This window comes from Astatotilapia calliptera, chromosome 12, assembly GCF_900246225.1.
Source record: "Astatotilapia calliptera chromosome 12, fAstCal1.2, whole genome shotgun sequence".
In the NCBI taxonomy this organism is placed as follows: Eukaryota; Metazoa; Chordata; class Actinopteri; order Cichliformes; family Cichlidae; genus Astatotilapia; species Astatotilapia calliptera.
Window position 1 is genome coordinate 19939790 of NC_039313.1, and position 18556 is coordinate 19958345.

The following is an 18556-nucleotide window of genomic DNA, read 5'->3' on the forward strand; positions in this document are numbered from 1 at the left end:
TGCAAACAGTCTTGTCAAACATTTACATTTATAAAGGCCCGCACACACACACACACACACACACACACACACACACACACACACACACACACACACACACACACACACACACACACACACGCGCGCGCACACCTAAAACATATAACATAAACCATAAAATAAATGTTCAGGCCTTTATAATATTGGCACCAGACTGGAAGGTCGGTTTAATGAAAGATGTTCTTAGTAACTTCTCTAAACTCGATGGTAAAATGTGTTCTACTGGCAGCGTTGAACAGTTAATGTGAACGGTTATCTGTGTGGGGTAGTCTGTGATCGCTGTCAGTCACTTGTATATGTTTTAACATCCTGTATATATGCACTACAAAGCAGCAAGTCTCTTACACATAGTGATATTTGGCTGCCGAAATCACAAACTCCCGTAAGTCCTTTGCACTGCATGTTGTGGCTCACTATACTCTCCATTGAAATTAAAGAGGCTGCTGACTGGTCTATTCCCTTCTCAAAAGTGGCAAGCGAGCAGGTCTGAAAAGATATGTGTCCAGGTTAACTTGTGCCAGGAGTTTTTAAATGTCGTGAGCTGTCAGTTTTAATGGGTCATTATCTTCATTTTATGGCTGTATTGTGTACTATAAACCCATCAAAGGGGAGTTAAAACACTTCTTATTAAAGCATAACACAGTAAAATGCCACTGCAGCTTATTCAGTGAGTAGTTCTGAAATAATTGATTTCCACATAATGGAAACATGACATTTGGGTTTTGCAATGGCGAGTGATGTTGTCAGTATGTTTTTGTATAATAATGCATGGCTTTACAATATATGATAGAGTGCCTCAATAAAGTATGGAGTGCCATCTAGTGGTGTAACAATTACACATTGTTAAAAGGTCAGGCTAGTTCAACTACAGTCATGTCAAGGAAAGCCTGCTCTCTTTCAGTTCTCGATGCAAGACATTAAAAAAGCGAAGTACAAAACATGACATATCACACCATGTTATTATTTATTTAACAGAAACTGAGCCAAAATTCAGAAGCAGTGTGCAAAAAGCTAAGTACACCTTTACTGCTTTCATAGGAATTAAAAGGGTAAGTAGCAGACAGGTGGTGCTAATCAAATGCCAACTGATCATCAGCAAGTGTGAGCGCATCTAAAGCAGGGGTTTTAGCAGTTTGTGGGTCTGTGTTAACACAATGCCAAGCAGGAAAGACATTACATTGTTACTGCACATCAATCTGGGAAGTGTTGTAAAAACATTTCCAAACAATTTGAAGTTAATTATTCATAAGTGAAAAATATATATATAAAACATTCTTCAGTGTCAAACTTGCACTTCAAATTTTGATTAATGTTCATCATTAAGAAATATACTTGCTTTGAAATATGAAAGTGTAAGTCTCTTAACAACCTTGATGATGATAGTTTTTTCTAAATGTTTCATTGTGGATACAGTCTGTCTCCTCTTATAATAAGAGATCACATTTAGATTAGAAAAACACAGTTAATTAGACAGATGAGAAAAGCAGTACCTCGAGGCCAAAACGTTATTTTGAAGCATGGAAGAGGAAGAAAAGCAAAAGGGAAAAAAAGGGATTTGGTTGTGTAACCCAATAATACCTGTGTAGACAGATGATTTTATATTATATACAGTGCTCAGAAAATTCACAAAGCCTTCTGTCAGAAACACAGGAAAACATAAATATTTTACAAAAACTTTATATTGTTATTTACTTACTATTTTTTTCAGCTTTTGTAAAAATGTTAACTTAAACAACAAAACAAAACAATAATTGTAACACAATAATAATAATAAAAAAATAAAAATAGATTAAAAATATATAATTTTGATTAAACAGCTGGAGAATACTGATGTAGTTATTTTGGATATTACCAGTACTGTTAATTTATGTCAGCTGTGGGGCATAAGCATTGGGTGGTGCTCTAATAAATTGGTTGTACTGTGTATTATAACTGTCTCCAGTTTGTCAGAAGAATGCTATCAATGGAAACCAATCTAATTTAATTTTTAAAAAATAATCTACATAAGAAATAAACTATGTAATGTAAGGAAAGATCCATCAAATAAAATAAATTAAGTAATTGAATAATAATAAATTAAATAGTCGTAAATTACAATCAGTGATATTTCCATAAGAAAAACGTTAATCACACATAAGTTAATACATTACAGCAACACGTCAGGGATGTTACAGCTTCATAAATATGAATATTTATCAAAACAGGCTCAACTCATATTTACTAAAAGTAGATTAGTTACTTTCATGTAACAACAACAACAACAACAACAAAGGTGGTTGTGAATATCTCAAATGTAAAAGTAACGGGAGCTAAATGGAGAACGAAAAGCGACAACTTTAAAATGCTTTTTTTTTTTTCATTTCGACGGATCCACGGAGGTCACGGAATACTTGACCCGTGACCCCGCCCAATGTCAGGGCGATCCCCTCGGAGTAACGTGTCGCCTACGCAGTTTTATTTTTGTTGATTAGAAGTTATTCGATTCGGCTGTTCTCACTTTCTGTCTGATTGCATTTATCAGACGTATTAAACTTTTTCTTTCCTGTAAGACTTGTCTTTAGTTTTGTTTCTCTGCGATGTTCGAGCAGACAATCCGAAATTTCAAAATCAATTTTATCAGGCACGATGGACGAAATAGTTTTTCCAGTGGCGACCAAATCATAGGTCACATCTCTTTTGATCTGACAAAAGAAACAAAGATCACTTCAATAACAACGAGGCTGAAGGGAAACGTGAATGTGCACTGGACCGCCGGAGGAGGTGGAGGGAAACAGGAAACGAGGAAACGTTACTCTGCAAGGCTGGACTTCTTCGACTTAAAAGGAGTTATTTTGCAAGAAGACAGGGGTATGCTGTTACTGGTGCTGTTTGGACGCAGTGATACATGGCAAACAAACAGTCACTGTCTTTGTCCTTTTTCTTATAGCTACTCGTGGGACAAAACTTCAACTCGGGACGCATGTGTATCCGGTCACATGTCAGCTCCCACTAGGGTGTGTATGACCATTTAACTGTGAAACACCCACTAGCGTGTGAAGCGTTTTACTCAGGGAGGCATGCTGACAAAAGTCTTTACCCCCTTCCTGATTTCTTAGTTAGTTTGTTTTTTCATCAAACAAATTTTAATAGACAATGATAACCTTTAAAAAAAATGCTAAATGCATTTCTATTTGTTAAATCATGAATGAACGGTGAATAGCCATGTTATTTTGGAAAGCTGAGTTTAAGTTCACAAAAAGCACCCAGACCTGATTACTCCCAGACGTGTTGAATGAAGATATCACTAAAACAGAACGTGTCTGACAAAGTCAAGCAGGCTAAAAGATTTAAAAACGAAGTCCAGTCCTCGAGGGCTGGTGTGTCCCCCCCTTAGATCTTCATTAAAAGTGCATTTTGTATTTACTTGAGTTATATTTGTCTGCTATTAAATTTGATTGCCGATTTGAAAAATGCAAGTGTGACAATTATGCAAAAAGCTAAGAAATCAGGAACTGTAGATTTGACTTAAGTAAAGAGCCACTGTTAAAAATGAAGGGATTTTGGTAGATATAAGATAAGAATGGGCCCTTGGTTTTTAAAATCCAAAACCTACAACTTGTGTTGTAGTTCAACCTTTTGATTCATTAACATAATGCTTACTTTTATTGTTTATTGTAAAACTGTTGAATTTGTATGCGCCTGAATCACTTTTTTTTCTATCTTTTCTATTATTTTGCATCCCAGAAACTTCCCATCGTCCTTTCATGGGGTTCACGGAAAAATAGCATATACCTTGACAGTGGGCATTAATAGACCGTGGCGTATGTCCAAGGACTTTGTGACAGAGCTTAAGTTTGTAAACCACATTGATACCAACCAGCCAGGGTTGAATGTAAGTGGTGCATTTTCAGATGAATCAGCTGAGGAGTCCTTGTTTTTGTTGCAGTGTCTGCAGTTTCTCTGTAATCAAACTGATATTTCTCACAGGCCTCCCTAAGTACACCTTGTTCGACTAATTGTCCCAGGAATCCTTTTAAGTGAACCAAAATTTGAAATTACTTGCCACACCTATGTTTTTCCTGCATTCACAACTCAATATGTTGACTTTGAAAAAGCTCTGCAACCCCAGGTTTGCTTTGTTGTACTTTCATTCAACCCTATGGGAGCAATTATTGTACAAGAATGATTCAGAGTTGTCTAACTGCATTTAGAGACAATTTACATCTTTAAAATCTGATTATGTTCCAGTCGTAACCAACACAGACTGAATGACCACTATTATATTGAACCTTGTATTGTGCTTCAGTTGTTCATGTTCTCAGACGTATTTTTCGAATAAATGGACACAAACCAGACTGTACACAAGCTCTCACTTCTAATAAATGAATCCCACCGAGGCTCTGAGTAACTATGGGACCAAAAGTGATGAATTTAAGATTTTTGGGGGTTTTTTTTGTTACTGTAACTATAGCAAATGTTGGATATGTTTGGAGTTTTATACGGTTCCACCATGCAATGCCAAAGGAACCTGAGCTGCTACTGCAAATATGCAGTGAAACAGAGAATGATGGGATTGCTCCATTTCTTCATATTATTCTAAAGCCATTGTTTGATTGATTTGGTCCGCTGATGCTCATTTTGTGCAACTTTTTCTGCATAAGAGTAATAAATAGGTGTTGATTTCTCGTAATCCCAAAACCAGAACAGTGTAGTATTGGTATATTACACTTTTTTTAAAAATTTTTTTATCTGTGGCACTATCAGTGTGTTGTTTTTCTGCAGGCGCCACTCTCAGGTTCAAACAGCGTGACACCGTGTAGCTTGTGGTGTAACTCCAGTCCCGTCACTCTGACAGTTAGTGTAGCGACGAAAGCTTTCACCCCTGGTATGGTTTCCATCCATCAGATAATCGTTTTATCTGTATAATCAATAATAATAGCTAAGTTTGAAGAATTTGATTGAAATAACTTGCCACTTTGTCTTTTCTTCCACTAGGCGAAACAGTGAAAATATTTTGTGAATTTAGTAACCCTTCATCTAAAACAGCTACTCCGAAGGTGAAGCTGCAACAGAAACAGACTTTCTACACCCACAGTAAGCGCAACAGGAAGATGGCTATCAAAACTTTGGCGTGTGTGTCAGGAGAACCTGTTGGTGCTCAGGTTTCTTATGTACGCACTGAGATCATGCTCGCTATTCCCTCGTCTGCATCTTTAACCATCTCAGAGTGCAGCATTCTGGTTGTTGATTACATTATTGAGGTTAGTACCTGTGATGGGTTGAGAAGTCATGGATGTATTGATAATCCAGTTTACCTCAGCTGTTCAGACAGCAAAAGCCTGTTTGGATCCATTTCTTTTTTTATTCATTAAAATCTAATGAGCTTCTGTTTTTTGTTTCCTGCAGGTTAAACTCCACGTAGGAGCATTGGATGAGGTCGTTGTGCTGTTTCCAATCATCCTGTGTGATACCCCCGTGCAAACTTATCCCCCAGTGTGATTGTAAGTAAAATTTGTTTCTACTATTACAAGATAATAATACATGATGCAGAATGGTATGATGTTGCATTGGGGGTGGCCTTTTTTCCACTTGTGAGTTTTAAATGTTCACAGCTTAATGTCGATTTAATATTGTATTAAAATGTCTCCCTTTTGGTCAAAATGCAAAACATCATCTGTGCACCGCAGTCTTGACGAATAAGGCAATAACAATAACTTGGGGAAGAAGAATTATGCATTGTCATGAAAAAAAAATCTGTGTTCACAGTACTCAGGGGTTAATCTGACAGAATTCATTGAGGCATTTAAACATTTACTCTTCAGTGTTGTCACAGTATGCTGTGTGTCGATTAGAGAGCGATAAGGACCCATAGTTTCAGACACAGATGGTAGAGCTTCATAGAAAAAGGTGAGCCATTTATTTGAATTGGTACAAAGTTCAATAAACAAAATAACAAAGCCCAAAAATTAATAAAAACATAAATCTAGTAAGACCATGAAGATATTCAAAAAACAGAAATCAAAGGAGAACACAGATGACTCAACAATGATGAGACTGTATATACATACAGGGGCTTGGTTAGGAATTGAGGATGGCAATGAGGAGATAATTAAGACATTTAAACACAAAGCAAAGCTCACAACAAGACACAAGAGGAAGCGAGTTAAATAGTTCGAATAGCAACATAATGGTTTGATTCCATCCCTACAAACCTGTTAGTTGTTTTTTCTCAGTCTAACTGTAAATAAACTCTGGAATTAATTGCAAACCAAATTTTAATCTTAACTTTATAGACAATATTTTTTGAACATATTTTTTTAAAGAAATTAGTGAATGTATTTTATTTCATAGCACATATACCATGAGAAAAATCTACTTTTACCTCAGCATTGACTTACAGCGAGCATGATATTTTCACAAGCTTTTCATTTTTCCTTTGTGCAGCAACACAGGGTGTTTTTGAGGATCCACATGGAGCATATCACCACTGCTCTTCCCACACGTGTTACTGTTCATATGCCATTCATATGTTGATGACATGCAGTTGTACATGTTAATTTCCTCTGATGACCTCGATGCATCTTTCATTTTATCTTAACCATTTTTTTTTTACCTGTTTACCTTTTTACTTTAAATGACTTAGATACTGTTTGTGCTAGAGACAAATTGTAAACAGTTTACAGTTTCTTTTAGTCTGCTTCACAGCTTCCTGATATCTGGTGTATTGTAAACGATACACCAGATATCCCTGTAAACTGGGATATCTGGTGTATCATTGAAGCACAAAGCATTCACAAGCTACTGCTGTCTGATCACCGATAGAAAAATCAGAAAAATTGTTTGATGAATTGGTTAATGAAGATGATACAGCCTATCACCATTTGAGTAGGCATAAATAATTAAAATATTTTGCCAAATATGACTGGCTATACTAATTATGTGTTACCTTAACTTTACATTTTCATGTTGATAGTAGATTGAAGTAATACACTCAAAATCCTTTCAATAGTCAATAGAGCACCTTTATGCTTGTGTTCCTAGTACGGCGATGACTTACTCATTTATTAAATCCCACTAAGGCCTTTAAGGTCATCAGGCAGAGGTCTTGTAACAACACTCAGAATAAGATCCAAATCTGGTGCGGGTGGTTTCAGCACTCGCTCTTACAGAACTTCAAATATATTCCCACACCTGTGTCAGAAAACTGTGTATATTTGTATGCTTTTATGTGTCTGTATGTGTGTTTATGCTTGTTGTACAGTTTATTACATGTGTTATGTGTTTTGAGTGTTGTGTTTGATGTACATCAGGTTTATGCTTTATAATCTCATATATGCCACTTTTAAAAAAAATCATCCCTACAGCCGTCTGTTACCAATTTTCACGTTATTGTGAATGTATTTGTATAAGGTGTGCTGTACTGCAAAGCTGCCATGGTGCGCATTGGCTAGACGCGACGTCACGAGTCACAGCGTATATCACTGCATTCGGGTGAAGGTCAATAAGTGTTGGTGTAAGTTTAATAAAATCCTCGACCTTTCCATCTCTGAGAAAATATGTGGTGGCTGTCAGAAGTTTAATAAATCATACTATGGAGTTTCTAACACTAAATTTTCATGGAGAGAGCCAGTATAGACTGCAAGACTGGAGGAGAATAGCCAGGTAAAGGATGTTAAAACTGGAAAGTCTTAGAATTGGAAATCTTTCTTTCCATCTACATGATGTGAATAGTCTGTGGCGAAGTTTTTCATCATAGTGACTGAAGAAAAAGGAGACTTGTGTAACAGTGTCATAGTCCAGTTTTGGACAAATTATCAAATTTATAAATTTATATGTACATATTCACAAACGCTGCATGTTATATTGTCATCATTTGCATTTCAACTGTTTATAAAAATAAAAACAATTAGTAGAACACGTGTGTGTGTGTGTGTGTGATGTATTTCTTACTCTTAAAGATGATGTGGTGTATCTTGATGGTAATATTTGGGCCAATGATTAGGTCAGTGTATCTACAAGTAATCACTGTAACATTTTGCCTCTTGGGTCTTTGTGATGCTGGCAAGAAGGGATACTCATAATGTGGTCATCCCAGGAGACATCCAATCAGAAGATAGCCTGCTTAAAGGGAGGGTTGTCTACACAGTAGAAATAATAGATTTTACTGCTTATAAAGATTATTTTTAACTTTGAATTAAGCAAAGGAACTCCAGTGCAAAGTTAGAATAAGGAGCTTGTTAAACAAAGATGGATGGGAAAACTACCAAAAGTGGCTTAAGAGTCGGGATAAAGTCTGGATGGATTTGATTCGAACGAGCAACTGTATTTCAAATATATGCTTAGAAAGTTTATTGTACCTGTAAATCAACATAATATTTAAACAAAGTGAACTCAGCAGAAAAGGTTTCACTTCTTTTTATTTTATTCTGTCTGATTTCACTCATTCTTTGTGCAACATTTTCATTTATTATGACTAGAACAACATCAGTAAACAAAAAGCAATAATGAAGCCACTCAATTTAAATCGTGGGAATTCAAAACAAAAACAAGTTTGTCTCCGGAAAAAGAGGCACATGCAACGAAATGTTTAAGTTCAAAAAGAACAAGCCTGCGTGGTTCACAACTACTATTGTCAGCATCATGGAGCTTTTATTTTGCCTTTCTTAGGTTTTAGGTAAAAAGCTGACAGGCCACACTGCTTTTAAATGTAGTATTTAGCTCTTAGTGAATTTGCATATCAGTGCTAGTCAAATTAACAACAACAGCAACAACAAAACTATGCATAAATCAGTACATTCTTAGGGAAGCATGATTTATTGGGGTCATATTGTTTAATTATTAATTAAACCCAAGTATCTATCAGCAAATTCCTTCCTCATCACCTGCTCATAAAACCTCCATCCTCTCCGTCTCACGTATCACTTTATTGTACCGGTAGTACTGAGTAGGATGTTATGCCAAATAATATTAAGACCTCCTCAGCGGGATATAAGCCCCAGAAATAAAAGCAATTCTTTCAACAATAGTGATTTTCTGACACGATAAATTACAAATGTGCTGTCACAAGACTGCAAAATACACTCAAGACAAACTTTATCACTGAGGAAGGTCAGGATAAGTAAGTTTTTTTTGTTTTTTTTGATTGATTGATTTTATTTTGGTTTTTCTTGCATTGTTCATTAACTAGTACAGGACCATAGTATAGGGCCAATATTATTGCAGCTAGAAAAGTGATGTACTTATTCATATTGAGGAATAAAAAAAAATAGGGGTAGTACATTGTTTTTTTCATTTTCAAAAGTGACTGTACTTACTTTTTTGAACCCTTGCGTTTTCTATGCATTGTGGTGTGTCCACCTTCATATGCTATCAAACTTATCAAAGTATATTGAGGCAAACTGTAAAAATAAGCCAAAGTCCTGCTCCACTATAACAGTTTAGTCTTTTGCTAAATGGTTGCAAGGCAGTGTGATGACATAATAATAATAAAGTAGGTGAAATGAAAATAACGTAATGCTTTTATAAGGTTTTATAGATCCTTTTTGGTCTTTCTTTGTCTTTCATTTTTTAAAATTTGTATTACAAAATCATTTTTCTTTTTCTTTTGCCTTTCTGGTATTTTGACAAAACTAGTCTACACGCTAAACATATTCTTACAGTTTACAAAATCAGACCCTGACTGTTGTAAGATGATCTTTTTTTCCCAAGACGTAAATGTAATCCTGTCCTATTCAAACTAGTAGCACAAATAATACAAGGAAGACTTACTAAATTTGTTTCCTAGTTTGTCCTCCTCATGGTGGAAACCGTCCTTCAGTAAAATTAGCAAACCACAGTGACAAGACCAATCCAAGAGTCTGTTTATAAGCCTTTCTTTAATGAGAAATGAAACGCTCTTTAAATGACTGCTTTAGTTCCCAGTCAGGCTGCCATGTCTGCCCATTCACCTTTCAAGTCCCTTCACAGTGAGTTGTCTCTGAAATGTATCGGGAAAAACTATTATTACCACAGACTTTAAGGATTAACACTTTCAAGTGTGTTCTCTCTTTTCTGAAAGATGTCCTGTCACTCACCCAGTTTGATTTGTACAGTTTGTGGTCACATCTCACAAAGAGCTGACGTCCTCCTTCAAGGGGAAAGGCTTTGTATGAAGTGGAGGCAAATCTGAGCTGCTTGATGAGAAAAGACAGCAAAGCAAAGGCAGTTCACTCTCATCCATGGTACCCTTACAAACTGCCAGACAATGCACCCCCACTGAGTTTGCTCAGTGGGGGTGCATTGTACATGCAATATTAATACTGCATGTAACCAGTTTGTGATTTTCCTGTAAGACTCCACAGCCAAGATAAGATTTCAATTCAGTTCAGTTTTATTTATACAGTGCCAAATCACAATAACAGTTGCCTCAAGGTGCCTCAAGGTGCTTTATATTGTACAATAATAAAAGATCAAATTTATTTATTTAGTGCATTTAAAACAAAAACTGTTGAGCAAGGTGCTGTACATTTAAGATAATCAAAAGAGATAAAAAGATACAAGGAAGACAGAAAACCCCAACAATTGTATGACCCCCTGAGCAAGCGCTTTGGTGACAGTGGGGAGGAAAAACAGGAAGAACCCTCTAGCAGAACCAGGCTCAGGGAGCGACAGCCACTGGGGCTGCGACTGATTGAGGTGATTGGAGGAAGACTGCACAAAAGACATGCTGTGGAAAAGAGTCAGCGAATAATAATAAGTAATGATTAATGCAGAGAGGTGTAGAGACGCACTGGGATCGAGAAAGACGACTGAGGAAAATATGAAGATGAAGCGCTTCACATCAGGATCAGTGACCATGGATGTTGCATGTTGTCCACGCACAATCTGTTATCTCCGTGTTGGTGTTCTTCCTGCATCATCATCAACATTGCAAATGGCCAGTGATGTTGTCTGAGCTTTCAATTAGCATTAGCCGAGAAGTTAGCTAGTGCATTTGAAAATTATCACTGGCAAACCCGCTAGGAACACAAGTAACTTAAATTTTGCTAACAGCAAACCTAACTTGATAATATACTTATTATATTGTATAAATTATTAAAGAAAACACTTAAACTGCTTATCGCTTGCTCCAGAAGTGAGGCTTTTCTATTGCAGAGCTGTGGCATCACAACAGGTAACTTTACAAATCCCTTTGTACATGTTTGAGCCTGAATCTGATCCCACATATGCGAGTGAACACAACAGAAGTATCCTGCAGCAACAAAGATTACAGCCAAAAATCTCAGCTTAGTAAACGATTCACTCATTACCTGCTTACTGTGGGACATGTGCCTTTTAGAAAATCTGTTAATAACACACATGAAAATTTTATGTAGGAGGCTTTCTTTACATTAAATACTTGCTTCAGGCCATTCAGCTATTTTTGTGTTGGATTGATTTTAGTACTTTTTAGTGCCAAAACAGTCATAATGTCAGTAAATATGGACTTCAATGCAGGACTCACTAACAGTTTAACAGGTGAGTGCACTCTTTAAAGGGGTGACACAGTGATTTCTGCTGAAGAGGAGAGATCAAGCTAGAGATGGGTGAGGGTTACTTTGATTGCATGAAGTCATGTAGTCTTGGATTGATTACTACAGCAAGTTGAGGGGAGAGAAGGCTAGAGAGGCAGGTGGGTGACAGGGAAGTGTTTCTCTTTTAGCATAAGTAAACTAGCTCAGGGATTCAGATGAGTAGGATTTGTAGGAGTCAGCTTGAGTTTTTTCCAGCGACTATAACACCAAACGACTAGTCGGCAAGAGGAGAGAGAATAAATTGGTAGCCTTGTGTTGCAGCACCACCACTGAGCAGGCAATGATCTGGCAGAGAGTGCAGGTTCTTTAAATACTGCAGATTAAACGAGCTGATGGCAAGGCTGATCTCAGGAAAAAGCTGAGGAGCCAGCTCACTCCAAACCTGAGAGGAAAAAGAAGCAAAGACAGAGAATCTTCTATTGTCCAATTTTACTGAGCCCATGCAAATTATGGTTTTAGTTTCCTGTTTTCTCTGATTTCGAGAAAAGTAAGACTTACATTTAATCTTTTTTCCACCACAGGTCTATCTGTATGTGAAGTATGCCTCAGGGCCAGAGATCAAATTCACCATATTTAAATTTCACTTTAAAAAAATGATCAAAGCTTTCCTTGTTTTCTGTTTAAACTCATGTTAAAATAGAAAATACCTAATCTCAGTACACTCTTTCAGAGCATCTTTCAGAGATTGTCTCAGATAATGTAAAGATTGTGATACCAATAGACTGCACTGTAAATAGTAAACAAAAGAACTATGAGTTGAAACAGCATGACCCGCATTATTTTCAGGCTTTGAGTGTCTGTTTATGTTTTTGTGTATGTGTTCCTGGAGATATGTAGCTGGAATGATTGTAGCTCAAATAGATTATTCGCTAATGGGAGATCAGTGGTTTGAACTTCCTTCAGTCCAGTATACTAATTACAATTTATGCCAAATAAATGACTTCACTGGAAGGAAACTTCTCTAAGTGGTCTGGAGTTCAACAACTCCCACGTTATCTGGGACTAGCTGCCATGGTGAATTAAGCTCATGAGCAGCGCCAGAGTGCTGCTCTCAGTTGAACAAATAAAGAATTTTACACCATATGTATATATATTTTGAAAAACTGCTTTAAGACAAAATGAGGTCAAAGGTTGATGCTGAATCAACCTAAGGAAACATAAAGAAAAATTTCTGGTCAACATTTTCTCCAAGCCAACGTTAGAGGCTGGTGGTGAGTTGGGATTTGCTCCTACAGTAGGTAGGTTGCGTCTTTTTGTTCCAGATAAAAAATGGCTAATGCTCACTTGCTATTAACATTATTTTCAGAACAGAAACATTCTTTTATTATTATCTCAATGATGTCACCCCCTTACAGTCCATCATATGCAGACTTTTAGAACCATTTTAATTAGTGCTAGCATTAAGGTGATCTAATGTAGTATTTGCATAAATTAAATAACACACACGAACTTCAACTAAAATTTGATGCCTGTGTTTGTTATCAGACTAGTTGAGCTTGCTGTTGTGCTACTGTGCCCTGGTTGTAAATATGCTGCAGTCCATCTTATTTCCCATAGAGGGCAGCAGCGTGCAGGTTTAAGGATGAAAAGGTGCAATTTAGCAGTTTACCTCTTACCCAAAGACACAGAACTCAGGGCGCTGTACATGAGCAGTCTCTGTTTGCCACTTTCCCTTCATGATCCATAACTAACAACTAACATAACAAATAATTAAGATGAAAAGTGTGTAACAATCTGCAGTGGTCATTAGGGTAGACAGAAATGACATCTCCTATATTACATGTAATGAAAAATATATATTGGTATGTTGGTGTGGTTTTAAAGTTCCCTCACTTTTTGGTTTCTCAGCATCCTGTAGTCTGCAATTACTTGCTGAAATCAAATATACAGGATCAATATTAGTCTCTTTACAAGTTTAATACAGGATTAATATTAATATTCACAACCTGCTGACATCCTTATAGTATTTTCAAACTGTCAGAGGACAAACCAGATCATCAAGGCACACCACAATAATTGAAAATAATATAGTTATATTGATGCGAAAGTTCAATGATGTTTGCATCAAATCAGGTGTATGATATGTGCAATGAAATGGCATGCAGTATAATAAGTAGTACACTCAATTGTCATGTGCTACGATGAGTCGAGTTTAGTCCAGAAAGCATTAGAAGAAAACACAGTTGAAATATATTATTCATCTCTTTTGTAAAAAGACAAGACCTTAAAAAATCTCAAATAAGAAGAATAAAGATTTCATTTTGGCTACACTCTGTAACACTACCTTTAAATACTTCATATTTCCCTGGAGTATTTCCACTGTGTTTAGTCACATGACCCATGCTTGGGACTGTAAAGTTTAACACACCCACAACAGGTGATTTAGGAATATCACGTGCTACCACGTGCTGTGTGAGTAATGCTGTTTACATGTACACGTGGTAACAGTGACCTCATTGAGGAAACTGCATTATTTCAATTTCATCATTCATTCACTTACAGAAACAGCATGCTCATATTTCATACATCATACATATCATTTCTTTCCTAAAACATTTCTATAGCGGCCTGCTTCGGAAGGTCTTCATATGCATGTCTCGGGACAGATTTTGTCAACCTGGTAGAACAGCGTTTTTGCCATATCCGCTCACACAGCTTTTCAGATTTTTAGTTGAGATTAACTCCAGGCCAAGTTTGAATGTGTTAGGTGGGGTCCTACATACAGCTCAGACTAGACAGATTACAGTTCACGTAAAAAATAAACAAATAAACAAACAAGCAAACAAACATAGCTCAAGAGTAGAGGGCTTGGGTGTGGCTTTCCCAAAGAAGACAATTTGTGTAGCTGGAGTGGCTGATGAATAGAAACAAACGGGTAAACATTAAAACATGCGTGAGACCAGATTTGTCCATAGGGCTTGACCATAGACTAATTAATGAGGATTTTATATTTATTTATTTTTAATAGCCTTACCTAGATGCACTTTCCTTTTAGTAAATATTTAATATTTCCCCAGTTCAATCACATGATCATATATATTGCTCAAAGTTTTCCAACAATCCCACAACAGGTGGCCCGGGAGAACCACGTGCTAGCACTTATTTAGGTCCCTGTGGTTTAATTATTACCAAAGTTCTTTGTAAGATGACTCTCGTCATGAGATAGAAAACCTCGCTGCTCACACTTAGCTGGCACTTGCTGTTTTTGTAGCACTGTGCAGCGTTTGATAGCGTTATGCCAAATATTATTAAGAGCTTTTTAGTGGGATATGATCCCATTAACAAAAGCAATACTTTTGCTAGTGGCGATTATATTACAGGACAAAATACACTGGAGTTGTCACAGGAATGCAAAATACAGTCACTCTTTGTAAAGCTGAAGGGAAAGGCGGAAAAAACGTCATAACCTTTTACAGCAAAGACAAATACTTCACCATCAAGCAGTTTGTCATTCAGGAATCTCAGGGTAAGTACGCTTATGTCTTTCAATGAACCCCCAAAATGAATCAAAGCACCCCCAAAGATTTCTTACTTTTTTGACAATATTTGCTGTTTGTGTGACACACTACTAAAAATATAAAAAGCATACAGTGCTTAATTGAGATGGAACATTTTAACAACAAAAGTATAGATACCCTCCCCAAATGGTTTGTTCCAGCTCGGCTCTCCCCTGCTCTGGCTCTAGCGTCCTTTCTGCCAGAGCGATGGTGGCTGAGATGCAGCGGAGCTGAGGTGTGAGTGCCTGGCTTAAAACAGGACATATTAGCTGCATTTAACCTTCAGTTACTCTTTATATAGTTGGGTAGGAGTCAGACCATGTTTCTTTTTAGCTGAAAAACTTTACACCCAGGTAACCTACAGTGTTGAAAACGTGTTTTCCGACATGTTCGCTACAATCCGTCCTACTGTGTAATAAAATCAGCGACATTTGACCGCCCTGTTGCTCCCATTAAAATTTATACAGCCAATTTAAAATCTAAAACTTTAAATTGCTTGAAAGTACACTGAGAGAGGACTTTTTTATTAGTGATGGGAACGTGAGGAGAAAGTACAAGGTCAGGAAGAACCAGGTAAGAAAACAGACAGGGAACAGTGACAGGCAAAACAGAAACTGTTAAACTGCTTGAGAGACTTGACCACCAAAAAGTGATAGACAGATTTTCCAACCTCAGGGTGAGGCGACATAGGTTAAAATAAAATAAAAAATCTGCAGAGCCATAGTAGTATCTGCAGTAAAGATCTTTTCATACATTGTATACATTGTTGCCTCCATTTTTATAATTTTTCTATCAATATTTTGTACATTTCAAGGACTCTATTTTTGGAGTGTATTTTTATGTATCTGTATTACACATACACATTAAAAGTGAATCTCTGTCCAAAAAATGCCCTCAGTTTACTTCTTACTATGATCATCATTCATAATTTTCCCCCAGTAATTAAGGTTAGGATATGTATTTTTTTATTCCAATCCCTTCTTCTTTTGCAGCATTTAAATAACCTTTATCAGATTTGATGGTTTTGTTACAGACTTTTGCTTTTCTTTCACAATTGTGGGAATTAACTTGTGTTAAAATTTACAAAACAGTGATGTCGTGTTTTTTTGACAAGGACCCAAGCACAGAGAGACTTGATGAATTTAAGAATCTTGTGATTTAATAAAGAAATTTGCAGACTTGCACAGAGATGGTAAAATTATGATGACTGATAACGGAGATGAAGACAACAGATGATGAGGACAGGAAGGAACAGGGGTTTAAATGCACCAAAGAGACATCCAGAGGGAACTCTGTACAACTGGAGACATTTAAGGATGCAGGGACTGACAGAGACAGGGTCTCAGCGTGACGAGTAAAGATTATCTTGCCTGGCTGAGCAGCTCTCTGGGTGCTCAGCACCCCCCAAAGCTCTGATCCTAGAATCGCCCCTGCCTGCAATCATATTTTTTTTCTTGCAACTTTAATTACCGTGCAAGTCAACCCCCAATAATTACTTATTAAAAAACTATTATTATAAGGATAAGCACTCTTGAGTGTTTTCAATTTTTCCTTAAATGATATCCTGCCACTCACCCACTTTGATTTGTTAATAGTATTGTCCTGTCTTACAGAGAGCTGCTCTCCTCCTTCAGGGGCTCACATGGAAAGATTGTGTATAGATTGGAGGCAAATCTGAGCCACTCAGTGAGAAAAGACAGCAAAGCAAAGGCAGAGTTCACTCTCATCCACAAAGGAAACCTTGATGGAGAGCTTATGGTACCCTTACAAACTGCTATATGTTACACTCCTGAATTAACACTGCATGTACATAAATTGTGATTTTCTTCTCAGACTCTGCAGCAAAATATGACTGATAAGAAGATGAACCTCTTCACATCAGGATCAGTGGCCATGGATGTAAGCATTCCAAAAACAGCCTTCCTCCAAGGTAATTATGACTTGCTCGCAATCTCACATTACTGAAATATACATTCACTCCACAGGGAATCTTTTTATGACTGAGGATAGACTATGATGACAGATAAGGCATGTAGTGCACATGTTGGTTAAATGTGAAATGTGTTATATTTTTGCAGAAATATAGAAAATCTTAAAACCTTTGCGAACTCATTCCTGCAAAGATCAAACAGATGATGACACAGCTTAAACTCTTAAAAGTTTGCAGTACTGAAATCCACAGCTCCACAGCTTTGTATGCAGCATAACATCAATGTAATTATATTGTAGGACAGAACTTTAACCTGATGTTGTTGTTTTTCCAGGAGAAGACATAAAGGTCATGGCTTCAGTTCAGAACAAATCCTCTCGTGACATTAAACTCAAGTACTGTCTCTACAGAAAGAACAGCTACTTTGCAAATAAGAAAAGGAAACTTGAAACAAAAGACATCCTGAAAGAGGAGGGTGAAGCCATCCCACAGTCAGTCACCAGACAGTCACCAAGATCATCACCGTCCCTTCCACCATCATCAAATTAGAGAACAGACTCCGGGTGAATAGGCCTATTTCATCTTCCTGAAAGTATTTCCCAGGCCTTGTTAATATCTTTATTTAATCAAGTATGCATTACGAGTCTAATAAGCACTGACTCTTTCTAGGTCCATCTGGATGTGAAGTATGCTTCAGACCCAGAGATCAAGTTCCCCATAATCATCCTGCCTGCTTTAGAGGGGTCTGATAAGCAGCAGTCATCTGACTATTCAGCCAGTGGATTTGAAGCATCTCCAAACTCTGACTTTCCAGAAGGGACAAGCTTTCTACAAAATCCAGCTGCCCCTGGAGTTGATGGCTTACCACCTTCCTGTGAGACATATGACATGTACCCCTCCCTGAACAGTTCAGACAGAAAGTCCTAGAAGCTCGGCTACAGATTTGGAGGGTACTGGGCTCTTTTTATTTTTGATTCTGATTTAAATATTCTGAATAGCTCAAGGAAGTAACACGATGTGTTACAGAGATGATATGAAATCTATAAAAAATCACTGTATATAGCCACTTATAAAAACATTTATTCCAGACATTACTTAGTGCCTCAGAGAAAATGTATATTTTCATTTATTTTATCAGTGTGATGATAGAAGATTTCCATGACCGAGGCGTATTTTGATACATTTTTAACAGATGGATTTTTAAATATCAAATCTTTGCCACTCAGTGCATAAATATCTTTATTGCTGTAGAGTAGAACAGGGCCAGCAGGAGCAGATTCTGTGAATCCATAAAATACACTCATTGAATATATTTAATTATAATTATAATATTTTTAATATTAGTTCGTTTTAAGTTTTAAAAAAGATGTAGTCAGGCTTATTTGAGCTTTTTTTTTGTGATCTAATGTTTTGTTGGGAAGCACTGTGTGATGTTTATCTTGAAAGGTACTATTGAAGTAATCCTTTTATTTGGTCTACAGCATTAATACACAGAGCTAATTTGTTCTAAATATATGGATTTATAAATTTCACTTCATATGCTGCGGTATATTGATGCT

The 18556-nt window shown here is 36.8% G+C and overlaps 1 protein-coding gene and 1 pseudogene across 1 annotated transcript; both read left to right on the forward strand.

Annotated features, from left to right (window-relative positions):
- The first annotated feature begins 2450 nt into the window (after nucleotides 1-2450).
- On the forward strand, nucleotides 2451-7892 carry LOC113034313 (arrestin domain-containing protein 3-like). Its single transcript, XM_026188773.1, has 7 exons — nucleotides 2451-2886; nucleotides 2966-3032; nucleotides 3763-3910; nucleotides 4801-4903; nucleotides 5014-5279; nucleotides 5425-5519; nucleotides 6463-7892. The coding sequence occupies exons 1-6, from the start codon at nucleotides 2616-2618 to the stop codon at nucleotides 5515-5517; spliced, it is 948 nt and encodes a 315-aa protein (XP_026044558.1). The 5' UTR covers nucleotides 2451-2615; the 3' UTR covers nucleotides 5518-5519; nucleotides 6463-7892.
- Nucleotides 7893-13152: 5260 nt separating this feature from the next.
- On the forward strand, nucleotides 13153-18325 carry LOC113033328 (thioredoxin-interacting protein-like; annotated as a pseudogene).
- Nucleotides 18326-18556: the final 231 nt, after the last annotated feature.

Excerpts from the sequence above, each read along its gene's own strand:
- LOC113034313 (XM_026188773.1), top strand. The coding sequence starts at position 2,616 with ATGTTCGAGCAGACAATCCGAAATTTCAAAATCAATTTTATCAGGCAC. Across the intron at positions 2,887-2,965 it reads TATTTTGCAAGAAGACAGGG|CTACTCGTGGGACAAAACTT; the intron begins GTATGCTGTTAC and ends TTTTTCTTATAG. Across the intron at positions 3,033-3,762 it reads ACATGTCAGCTCCCACTAGG|AAACTTCCCATCGTCCTTTC; the intron begins GTGTGTATGACC and ends TTTGCATCCCAG.